Here is a 12,727-nt window from a genome sequence, read left to right on the forward strand (position 1 = left end):
GTGTTTATTCTCCCTGTACTGTGACATCACTGTGTTTATTATCCCTGTACTGTGACATCACTGTGTTTATTATCCCTGTACTATGACATCACTGTTTATTATCCCTGTACTGTGACATCACTGTGTTTATTACCTCTGTACTGTGACATCACTGTTTATTATCCTTGTACTGTGACATCACTGTGTTTATTATCCCTGTACTATGACATCACTGTGTTTTTCTCGCTCGTATCATTGGGGGATACAGAAGACCATGGGTATAGCTGCTGCCATTAGGAGGCGACACTAAGCAAAAAAAGTGTTAGCTCCTCCTCTAAGCTATACTCTCCTGCAGACACTGAGCTAATCAGTTTTAGCTTAGTGTCCGTAGGAAGCAGATATTTTTTCTGCAGGTCTGCCAAACTTTTTTCTTTTTTTTGTTTTATTTTTCAGGTTCGGGCTGCAGGTGGGCTCTCCACCTATTTTTCCCACACTTGAGGGGGGAGACCAGCGGGTCCTCAAGCCTGCTGTTCGTTCCCCAGCTCGGGAAGGCAAGGAGGAACAATGGATCTCAAATCTACTGTTACCCGCCAGCTACAGTGTCACCTTGGCTACTACTTCTGGAAGTCCCACCTGTTACCGGTGTAGCCACGCTCCCCAAGGGGCAGCACACTGAGGAAGGTGACACTGCTGGAATCAGGGTGGGCAGAAACCGTCTGGGTAAGTATATTACCTACCTCCCCTGCTGCCCCTCCCTGTGCCTGAACCCCCCTTCTCCTGTGTTTTTTAAGTGAACACAGGAATATATGTTGTTTCTCCTAGACCTTGGCCCTGTATCTGGTGACTCACCGCCTCGGTCCCACCTCCGGTCCCCGGCCCCATCCACGCCCTGTGAGCCAGTCCCGGCGGTCGCATGTCTTCTTGGGCGGCCGCCGCCTTTATACTCGGGGCACCGGTATGCCCGCTCCCAGCCTCCTTGTTTCCCAGTGCTCTCCGCTCCACTCCTACATCGCCGCCCCAACCGGAGGTTCTTCTGGTCGGCCATGCCTATACTCGAGGCCCCGGCTCTGAGGCCTACTGGGCCGCATCTCCCAGTGTGTTTCAGGGGCAGGATGTGTATTTTCAGAGCGCGGAAATTTCGCACCCATGCCTTCGCCCCGCCAGCTGCCCAATAAGCTCCGCCCTGTTTTCTGCTTAACCTCTTCCTTGCCTCAGTACTACTGTGCTGAGGAAAGTGCTTACTGGGCTCTCTGTTGAGGCTTACTGGGCTCTCTGCTGGTCATTAGTACAGACGGATGTGGGTTCAGTTCCCCTAGCTCTGTTTTGTTAGAATTGAGCTGTATGTAAAAAAATACTCCCTGTAGCTTACCCTCCTTCTATAGGCAGAGTATTTACACTACCACTGAATTCCGTGAGTCCTGTCACATTCCCTTCCCTCTTTAGGCGGAATATGTGCGCTCACCACTGGACCCCGTACATTCTGTAGCATTACCCTCCTTCCATAGGCGGAGTAATTGCCCTTGCACTGGATACCATATAGCCTGTAGCATTACCCTCTTTCCATAGGCGGAGTACTTGCACAACCACTGGCTGCTGTGCAGCCTGTAGCATAGGCGGAGTAATTGCCCTTGCACTGGATACCATACAGCCTGTAGCATTACCCTCCTTCTATAGGTGGAGTAATTGCTCTTGCACTGGATGCCGTACAGCCTGTATAGCTACCCTCCTTCCTAGGCGCTGTACTTGCTCTACCATGGGATACTGTACAGCCCATTGCATTATCCTCCTTCCATAGGCAGCGTAATAGCACTACCACTGGATACTGCACAGCCCGTGCGATTACCATCCTTCCGTAGGAGGAGTAATTGCACCCCCGCTGGGTTCTGTACGGCCTGTAGCATTGCCCTCCTTCCTTAGGCACTTCCAGTAGTGCTTGCACTACCAGTGGACCCTGTACATCTTTTTGGCTCTTCTCTTTCCGTCAGTGCAGTAATTCCACCACCACTGGAAACTGTTCCTCCTATTACATTATCTATCTTTCTTGGGTAGAGTAATTGCTTCAACATTGTCTACCGCGACTACTCTCATTTGTTCCTTGTTGCATGGCATCCCGTTCCATGGGTGGCCTATTGGCTAGACACGGTAACTACAATCGCCTTATCCCCCATCATAGGTGGTATTTTGGCACTACTGCTGGATACTGTGACTACTTCTCACTACTTCCCCCTTCCTCAGGTAGTCTTAGTCTTCTAGGTCGGCCTGTAGCTCTAACAGGCCATTGGTATTCCTCATACCTTTCCCCGTGCCTTGAGTCCCTGTGAGTGGCAGTCTCATTTGGTTGATTGTCATTGGCACGCCCGGCGTCCACACTCCTTCTGTAGGTGGAACGTCTGCTCTGATTGCCAGTTTTCTTCCTTCTCAGGTAGAGTGTTGCGCTAGCACCAATTCTTGGTGGCTATAGCCATAGTTGTTGCTATCGCCTCCCCCCTGTGAGGCAGTCTTTGCGATGCCCATAGATATTCTGGCTACTCCGGTTCCATGGCTACTACTTCGTGAGCCCTTCCCAGGGGGAATTTTTGTGTTCATCCTTCAACTGCGGCTTACATGATGCATGGGCGGGGGACACTACATTTATGGTTTTCTCCACATTTCCTTTCTCCATGTGGAGTATCAGCCCTGGCATTCTGGCGGTATCTACACAGCATTCCTCCTTCTAGGCATGGTGCCATCTCGCTAGTTGTAGTTGTGATCGGGTCTACATTTCCTTCTTCCACAAGAGACACTTTGCTTATGCTCTGCCATGACACAATGCTGGGCATTAGTACGTTTTCTGTATCTGGTATAACCTACCGATTTCTATAGCGCTGGCTTAGCGCCTTGTTCCCTTTACATGTACCGCATTGCCTTTACAATCTACTACGGTGACAGCATCAGCGTTCCCTTTGTGTGGAGTTTGGATATACATTTATTCCGTTTGCATATGTGAGTTGTCTAGATGGCTCCCCTCACTGGGTCGAGTGGTCGTACTGCCCTTGTTGTAGTTTTCTACTAAGCCACATCGGCTGCTTCTACTTCTCCCCTTCCGCAGGGCGAGTAGTTGCGCTCCCCCACATACTGTTACTGCCTGCTCGGCCAGTGTTCATAGCCATTAGGTTCTCGTATGCCCCCTTTCTGCTGTGGGGTGCCTGCGCGGGTGGTGTTGGTTCTGTTACCAGTTTTTTTCTGGGGCTTTGTGGCATTCGGGGTCCACACTCCATTCCTGGTGCAGTATTTTTCCTATCTCTGGTTCCTGCCTGCAGCTTCCGATTAGGTCTGCCAGTTCAGGCAGCCTTCCATGAAGTATCAGACTACTCTTATTCTGGAATTTAAGGTCCTCCTCTACATGCCTCTGCCTACCAGATTGGCGTTTTCCGGGGGAAACATTCTTATGAAGAAATCCCCTTGGCCGTAGGTCTGAAGGGGACATTTTTGATCCCAGAGGACACTCTTTCCCTGTCAGGTTACTCCCCAATTTTTTGGGCAGTTTTGGGTTGGTTACACTGCCTTGTTCCCTTTGGGTTTTTTCACTCCCTCAAGATTTTTTTCTTGTGGGCCATTCTCATGCCTGACTTCCAGGTTCTCTAACCCTGACTTGTTAGTCATGGTCCCGCTGGAGTGTTCTTCTCTTCTGGCAGTCCGGTATGGTGTGTGGGGCCTTTGCCTTCAGGCATCCCTACTTCTTCCCCCATGGGGGGCAAATTTTGTAACATCTGCAGTTATTTGGCCCTTGATATCCAGATGACATTTTCAGTTCGTCTTCTTCCAATCAGTATTCCACTGAGTGTTTTTTTTTTCTTTTCCTGGGGTTTTCATCCATGGGCATCACCCCAGTCTACGAATTTCTCTCCTGTATCTTCCGCAATTGCTCCGTTGCTTCTGGTGACTGACTTGTCTTCATTCTTGTCCATCTTGTGGATATTCTGTGTGCTCTTCACTTCTTCTGAAGTCTGCTAAGCTGTGACTTATATTCCCTAGGCTGTTCTTTCTTCTGCCCAGCCGGAGCCTCTGCGTATTCAGCCGCTCTCTGGCTGGCCTTCCAGGGAATGGGTCTTCCTGTTCCTTTTCAGGGTTCCTGGTGTGTCTTTCCCCGCATTTCTGTGCGGGGCCTTATGACCGGCCTTGGATTCGTTCTGTTCTTGTTCCCTCCCCATAGTACTGCTCTTTAACGTCCCATGGTCTTCTGTGTCCCCCAATGATACGAGTGAGAAAATAGGATTTTTTGTGCTTACCTGTAAAATCCTTTTCTCGCTGAGTTCATTGGGGGGACACAGCTCCCACCCTGTATGTACATTACTGGTTCTCCTAGATGGGTCCATCTGGTTCTTGATGATGACCCATCTCCGGTTTTCTTCCTTTTTATTGTTTTCTGTTGGCTCCTTTTGGCCGCTCCTACTGCTTTTGTACAAACTGATTACCTCAGTGTCTGCAGGAGCGGTATAGCTGAGAGGAGGAGCTAACACTTTTTTTGCTTAGTGTCGCCTCCTAGTGGCAGCAGCAGCTATACCCAGTGTCTTCTGTGTCCCCCACTGAACTCAGCGAGGAAAGGATTTTACAGGTAAGCACAAAAAATCCTATTATTATCTCTGTACTGTGACATCACTGTGTTTATTATCTCTGTACTGTGACATCACTGTGCATATTATCTCTGTACTGTGACATCACTGTGCATATTATCCCTGTACTGTGACATCACTGTGCATATTATCCCTGTACTGTGACATCACTGTGCATATTATCCCTGTACTGTGACATCACCGTGCATATTATCCCTGTACTGTGACATCACCTTGTTTATTATCTCTGTACTGTGACATCACTGTGTTTATAATCCCTGTACTGTGACATCACTGTGTTTATTATCCCAGTACAGTGACATCACTGTGTTTATTATCCCAGTACTGTGACATCACTGTGTTTATTATCTTTGTACTGTGACATCACTGTGTTTATTATCCCTGTACTGTGACATCACTGTGTTTATTATCTTTGTACTGTGACATCACTGTGTTTATTATCCCAGTACTGTGACATCACTGTGTTTATTATCTTTGTACTGTGACATCACTGTGTTTATTATCCCTGTACTGTGACATCACTGTGTTTATTATCCCCGTACTGTGACATCACTGTGTTTACTATCCCTGTACTGTGACATCACTGTGTTTATTATCCCTGTACTGTGACATCACTGTGTTTATTATCCCTGTACTGTGACATCACTGTGTTTATTATCTCTGTACTGTGACATCACTGTATTTATTATCTCTGTACTGTGACATGACTGTATTTATTATCCCTGTGTTGAGACATCACTGTGTTTACTATTCTTGTGCATTAGGGACACACATGAGACATAGAGGAGACTAAACGCATCATGAGCTATTCATGTTGTGAACTGGATAAGTCTGAGTCACAATTATTTTAAATGAATGCTAAATCTAGTCATGTGAAATAAGAGCTCTGCTAACTTAAAGGTGCATTTCAGTAAGGTTAAAGGAAAACAAACTTTGTATATAAATATTATCATATAACACAGCAACATCCATAATGGCTCAATGGGTCCCCATCACTTCCCAAAAGAGACATGACTTAGAGCTCATGCACACAAACGTATTTTTTGTCCGCATACAATGCAGACCCATTCACCGTGTGCTGTCCACATCCGTATGTCCATGTCCTATTCTTATCCATTTTATGGTCAAGGATAGGACAGTTCTATTATGGGCCGGACATTTGTTTCGCCATTTGCACACGGCCAGCATCCATGTTTTGCGGATCCATAATTTGCGGAATGCAAAAGGCAACGGTCGTGTGCATGAGCCTTTATTCTACACTTGATCTCTGCAATGACCTTTTATACTTACAGAGTAAATGCTGCAATCTGGAAAAGAGGAAAGTCCCGCAGAGACACGAAGAAGCTTCAGGAGTAACTCATCCGCCAGGTGGGTGCTCAGGATTACAGAGGGAGGGTAATGGCTGCTGAAATACCCTATGACATTTTGGTAAGATACAGCATCCACCAAGTGCCAGGACAATGTGCCAGCCTGCCCCAAGAGGTTAATTAGAGGGGCCCCCTGTAGAATTACAGGCATTGAGAAATCAGTTCAGAAAATACACCAAAAAACACAACTATCTCACCCTTGATATACTCTCATTCCATCAAAATTGTGAGAAATACATGAATCATTATTCTACATGTGCCCAGGAGATAGGTGTAAGGCAACTGGCTGCAGCAGGAGCCCTCCCCCATTGCCCATAGCAAAAGACCAGGAAAAAAAACAAAGAAAACCCGCTCAGTGAGTGAAGACCCCCCCCATTCATGACATCTTTCTTTTAATTTAAGTCTTGATGCAACGTACCGGTTCATTTATGAGCTGCTCCTCTTTGGTCAGAAATACCAACATATACAAGAGGCAAACCAGCATGCGATGAGTTTCTGGGCGAGGAATGGGACCCCAGGCATCGGCCAGGACGTTCATCCAGTTTACATCACATAATACACCCCCCAGAAACAGAAAACAGCTCTTTGGGCTCCCTCGCTCCACCTAGTGGAAAAGAACAATCAGTGCAGGTCATCCATGATCAATATGCGTATCCCCAACTGGAAGCCCGATTAAAATTTCCGTTAATTCAGTCCAAACTGGTCAAACCCCGTCTGCATGACCTAAGCAGCTGCAAGAGGCGGCCTCAGCTACCTGTGGAGATGGGCTAACTCCAGCTGTAGAGAAACTACAACTTCCAGCATGCAAACCTGCTCATCTATTCTCTGAACTCCCACATAAATAACTGGAGCATGCTGGGAGTCGTAGTTTAACCACAGCTGGAGTGCCAAAGGTTGCTGACCCCTGCTTTAGAGCATAAGCTGTCCGAACTGGTGCTGAATTCTTCCGTTTTTTTTTTTTCCAGTAACAAAACATATCCCCTACCCAGTGACTGATTGCTGGGGGTCCAACCTCTGGGATCCCTAGCAATCATAAAAATGGACGGCCCATGTGTGACCAGTAGGGGTGGGCGGTATAGGCAATATAGGCGATATGCGATATAAATTTGGGCCACGATATGGATTTTCGCCATATATCGCCTATATCGCCGGACCGCGATATGATCGCGCTCTCTGCGCGCACCATTTTCTCCTGATGAGCCGGCCGGCACAGTGGAGACTGGAGAAGGAGGGAGTCTCTCCCTGCCCACTGTGCACGGCTGCCGCTGAACACCAATGAGGACAGAGTAGGAGGAGTAGGGGAGGGACTGTGGCCACTGCGCCACCAATGAATGTGCCGGCCATATCCCACAGGGTCCCCCTCCTCCCCCCCTTCATTGGTGGCAGTGGGCAGTTCCGATCGGAGTCCCAGCAGTGTAATGCTGGGGCTCCGATCGGTTACCATGGCAGCCAGGAGTCACGCTACTGAAGTCCTGGCTGCGATGGTATGTTAGTAAGCAGCATTATACTCACGTGCGCCGAGGCCGCCGGGCGCTCCTTCTTCTGTCTGTGCGGCGGATTGCTAATGCTTATAGCATTAGCAATGCGCCGCACAGACCTATGAGAAGGAGCGCCCGGCGGCCACAGCACACTTGAGTATAATGCTGCTCACTAACATACCATCGCAGCCAGGACTTCAGTAGCGTCCTGGCTGCCATGGTAACCGATCGGAGCCCCAGCATTACACTGCTGGGACTCTGATCGGAACTGCCCACTGCCAACAATGATGGAGGGGGAGGGGGACCCTGTGGCCACTGCCACCAATGATGGGGGGGAGGGGGACCCTGTGGCCACTGCCACCAATGATTAATACTGGGGAGGGAGGGAGGGGGGTGGGTTTGAGTTACCAGAGGGGGCGGATCAGAGGCTGGGGGGCGGATCAGAGGCTAGGGGGCGGATCAGAGGCTGGGGGGGGCACATCAGAGGCTGGGGGGGCACATCAGAGGCTGGGGGGGGGCACATCAGAGGCTGGGGGGGGCACATCAGAGGCTGGGGGGGGGCACATCAGAGGCTGGGGGGGGGGCACATCAGAGGCTGGGGGGGCACATCAGAGGCTGGGGGGGGCACATCAGAGGCTGGGGGGGGGGGCACATCAGAGGCTGGGGGGGGCACAGCTCCCTGCTGTTGTGTGCACAAAGCACAGGGCAGCAGGGAGAGTGTAAAGTCCTATTCACCCTAATAGAGCTCTATTAGGGTGAATATGACAAGGGTTCGAGCCCTTAAGGTGGCTAATAGTTATTAAATAAAAAGTAAAAAAAAAAAAAAAAAAGTTGAAACCCCCCCCATATAGAAAACAATATATCGCAATATATATCGCATATCGCACATGCTTAAAATTATATCGCCCACCCCTAGTGACCAGCACTCCATTGCAGAGCAAATGACAATGGGATACATTTTTTCCCCCTTTATTAATAAAACATTTTAAAACTCTTCTTATTTTACGTAAGCTTTTCTATAATTGCTTTGCTCTCAGCAGTGCAGGATCGGGCATGAAGATTGCCTATAAGAAATGCAGGGACACTTCCAAACCCTAAGAGGGCACCGCCAACTTAAAGGGGTTGTCCGGGCTTTTTAATATTGATGACCTATCCTCAGGATAGGTCATCGATATCAGATCGGCAGGGGTCCGACACAGATGAACGGGGAGACGGCATGAGGATAGGTCATCAATATTAAAAAGCCCGGACAACCTCTTAAATTATCAATAGACTCTAGGCACAGAGCGATGGGTATATGTAGTCTGCCCAAAGATCACAAGAAAAATCTCACCTTGAAAAACTCTTCCATTAGCGTCTGGTCAGGATACATGTCCTTCCAGGGCAGCTTTATGTACTCTGTGTGATAAGTATACAGAATGTACTCTGGGTGCATGGGTGCAGTGCAGGACTCGCAATAGTGCATTAGATGTAACCACAGCGCCCCCCGCTGTCCAGGCAGAAGGTGATCTGCAAGGAGATAAAAAGACGGTTTGTAAAATGCAGGTAATGTACGGTTACTAATTACTAGACCTTTACACCCTATACATTTTAATAAGCTGGAACATTTAAGATGAGAGGTCTTCTTCGAGATATTTCATAGCGATATATAACACAGGAAACAAATGGAAATTTAGTGATTTGCCATTTGTAAAGCCCGACCTGTGGCTAAATTGGTGGTTGGTGGCATCGAGATGATTTATACCAAACTATAGGATGTGATGGATGTTCCCCCAAACATTGCTTCAGAAGCCAGAAAATCTTGTCCAAGTCTCTACATAATGACTTCATTGGCCGTCCAATGTTCCACTGAGGTTCTCAAGGATCTTAAAAAGGTAAGAACTCTGGCAACTGAAATTTAATGTGGATAAGTGCAAGATAATGCACCTGGGGCGTAAAAACCCAAGGGCAGAATATAGAATATTTGACACAGTCCTGACCTCAGTATCTGAGGAAAGGGATTTAGGAGTAATTATTTCAGAAGACTTAAAGGTGGGAAGACAATGTAATAGAGCAGCACGAAATGCCAGCAGAATGCTTGGATGTATAGGGAGAGGTATAAGCAGTAGAAAGAGTGAAGTGCTTATGCCGCTGTACAGAACACTGGTGAGACCTCACTTGGAGTATTGTGCGCAGTACTGGAGGCCATATCTCCAGAAGGATATAGATACTCTAGAGACAGTTCAGAGAAGAGCTACTAAACTAGTACATGGATTGCAGGATAAAACTTACCAGGAAAGGTTAAAGGACCTTAATATGTATAGCTTGGAAGAAAGAAGAGACAGAGGGGATATGATAGAAACTTTTAAATACATAAAGGGAATCAACTCGGTAAAGAAGAGAGCATATTTAAAAGAAGAAAAACTACCACAAGAGGACACAGTTTTAAATTAGAGGGGCAAAGGTTTAAAAGTAATATCAGGAAGTATTACTTTACTGAGAGAGTAGTGGATGCATGGAATAGCCTTCCTGCAGAAGTGGTAGCTGCAAATACAGTGAAGGGGTTTAAGCATGCATGGGATAGGCATAAGGCCATCCTTCATATAAGATAGGGCCAGGGGCTATCCATAGTATTCAGTATATTGGGCAGACTAGATGGGCCAAATGGTTCTTATCTGCCGACACATTCTATGTTTCTATGTTTCTATGTAATACTGCGCATCGTCAGCAAAATAACCTGTGCCTTAAAGGGGATCTGTCACCAGCGACCTTCTGATCCAGCTGTTTGCATTGACACAGTTATGATTTGTCTCATTAAAATGCCGTTTTTCCTTTGTTGGTCTGGGGCTCTGTTCCCGAATTATGATACTTTTTCTTAATATGTAAATTAGGCTTTTGGCACAAAAAGAGCGTCACCATTGCTGTTGTTGCACCCAAGCTCTGCCCCCCACCTGGCGACTAACAGGGCTTGGCAGCGACACAATTGCACAGAAGTGCTCCAGGGGGCTCCCAAAACATCACTTACAAATCAAGGCTCCATTCACACGTCCGCAAATGGGTCCGCATCCGTTCCGCTAATTTGCGGAACGGATCCGGACTCATTCATTCTCTAGGGGGACGGAATGGATGCAGCTTCGCAGCTCCGCAAAAGATAGAACATTTCCTATTCTTGTCCGCAGCTGCGGACAAGAATAAGCATTTCTATAGGGGTGCCGGGCGGGTGTGTTGCGGATCCGCAATTTGCGGGTCCGCAACACACCACGGACGTGTGAATGGAGCCTAATTAAAAGCTATTTTTTTCAGACATGGCTCAACAAAGGAACATGAATGAGAAATTTTACTCAGCAAGATTAACTCTACCAGGCACTATGAATGGATTAATAGGGTCGACCCTGCTTAGAGATGCTCTTTAAAGGGAATCTGTCAACTCGATTGTAGACTATCACCTGCAGTAATACACGAGTAGTGCTGCACATAAGGAGACCAGATCACCACCTAGCACTCAAAGCTGCGCTGATGTGCTATAATAATAGAGAGGACTCCTATGCGCATGCACAGCAGTCCTGACAAGGTGTTTCAGCGCAACTTTAAATGCGGAGAAACGGCAGAAGGAAAATAAAAAATAGTTTTATCTGTAGTACTCCTTATGTATTCCCGCAGAAAATAGTCCAAGATCCTGGTGAAGGATTCCCTTATCCAACCCGTATAATGTCCTCCCTAATGCCTGGGCCCCTCATACTTACTTGCCCCGCTCCCCAGCACCCGTGTCGCCTCTGATGCCGGATACTGCATCTCCTTGTCGCACGGATCAAAACAGCTGGCCGGGGGTGGGGGTGGGGTGAGTCGGTTTTGTTGCATCACGGGTGCTATTGGCTGATACCACCCCCCCACTTTGCCGGCATCAGAAGTGACGCAGGTTGTTGTGCCTTTTCATAGGTAAATACATTCATATCCAATTCATTATTGTCAAGATGGATCTTCATTGCCTTTGAGAGCCATGCTCGACTATAGTTGCAATTTTGTATGTCTTGAGTAGGCCAAATTAAGGTCACACAAAGTTTTAGTGTTATTTTTCTCATGAATGTACCAGTCTGAGAAGATGTCTACTTATAAATTTATGACGGGAGATAAGATAAGAAGCAGCTGGTGATAATTACCTATACAATTAGGCATTTATTAATGAAGCAAAATATATAATATGTGTGTATTCATTTATTGAGCCTTAGTTAGTCCTTAGCATAAGACAATCAGTAGGACATATATATATATTTGTTTATATTGGATTGTTATATGTTACGAAGACAACATGTATCCAGTATATATATATATTTCTCATTAGCAGAATATCTGTCTCAAAAAAAAAGAGTGTCTGTGAAGATGTGTGTTTTGTAACAATTAATCACATCTTTGGTATGACAGAGGAGGTACTGATATCTCTGTGAGAAAACAAGGGCATTTACGATCCACAAATAAACAGTGTGAGAGACATTCAGAGAGACGCCTAGAGGTCTGTCTCTAATTGCTACAAGTGTCAGAATTAATCCCTATGGCTTTGAATTAAAGCTTCTAAGGTCAAAATGTATATTCAGACTTACATAAGTTAACCCTTTATACTATGATGCAGATAGCTTATACAGCAGTGCCACCTAGGTATCAATAGGTGACATTACAACAGTAGCAAAAATGCATTCGGGGTAGGGTTATGATGTCACATTTTATCAATGGTCACGCCCATCCGACAATGATTGGAAAAATCCAAACTGGGAAGGTGTGTCTAACTGATGAGTTTGTGATCATAAGCCATACACAAAAGAGAGAGAAGAAGAGAAGTTGAGCTCTCTAGAGGGGTCTATCAAGATGAAAGCCATAATGAGATGCGCTATGATGGACCACCCAGCTTTCCTAGGAGCAGAAGTGAGATTCCTGCTAGGACTTGGTAAGAGACACAGAAAATGATATTTCATTTTATTAAGACTAATTTGATAGTGTGGGTGAAATTATACCATCTAGATTGGCGAATAAATAAATAATTAAATTAATTGATCATCTCCATATTGAGATGTAGTCTTAGGATATTGTGAGGCTTCATTCTACCTGCAGAAGAATCTAGACTCATAATCTAGCAAAGCATTAAATGATTGCTTTTATATATGCATATATATATATATATATATATATATATATATATATTTTGATAGAACATTCTTCGCCAAGCTAAGTGATGAATTCTCACAGGAAAGACGTCAAGTCCTTTCCATTTAAGATCCTAGATCCCTGTTATTTGTCTTAATAATCTTACCAAAGTTATATG

The 12,727-nt window shown here is 46.2% G+C and overlaps 1 protein-coding gene across 5 annotated transcripts in view; it reads right to left on the reverse strand.

Moving 5' to 3' along the window:
• The window catches only part of EPG5 (ectopic P-granules autophagy protein 5 homolog), a 107,677-nt gene that overhangs the window by 11,718 nt on the left and 83,232 nt on the right, over window positions 1-12,727 (reverse strand). For all 5 annotated transcript variants that reach the window (XM_040421136.1, XM_040421139.1, XM_040421137.1 and 2 more), the window contains exons 36-38: window positions 8,771-8,946; window positions 6,378-6,563; window positions 5,883-6,092 (exon numbers count right to left, since the gene is read on the reverse strand). In XM_040421136.1, coding sequence (XP_040277070.1) covers window positions 5,883-6,092; window positions 6,378-6,563; window positions 8,771-8,946 — 572 coding nt within the window. The remainder of the gene's footprint in view (window positions 1-5,882; window positions 6,093-6,377; window positions 6,564-8,770; window positions 8,947-12,727) is intronic.

Source organism: Bufo bufo, chromosome 2, assembly GCF_905171765.1.
Source record: "Bufo bufo chromosome 2, aBufBuf1.1, whole genome shotgun sequence".
NCBI classification, from domain to species: Eukaryota; Metazoa; Chordata; class Amphibia; order Anura; family Bufonidae; genus Bufo; species Bufo bufo.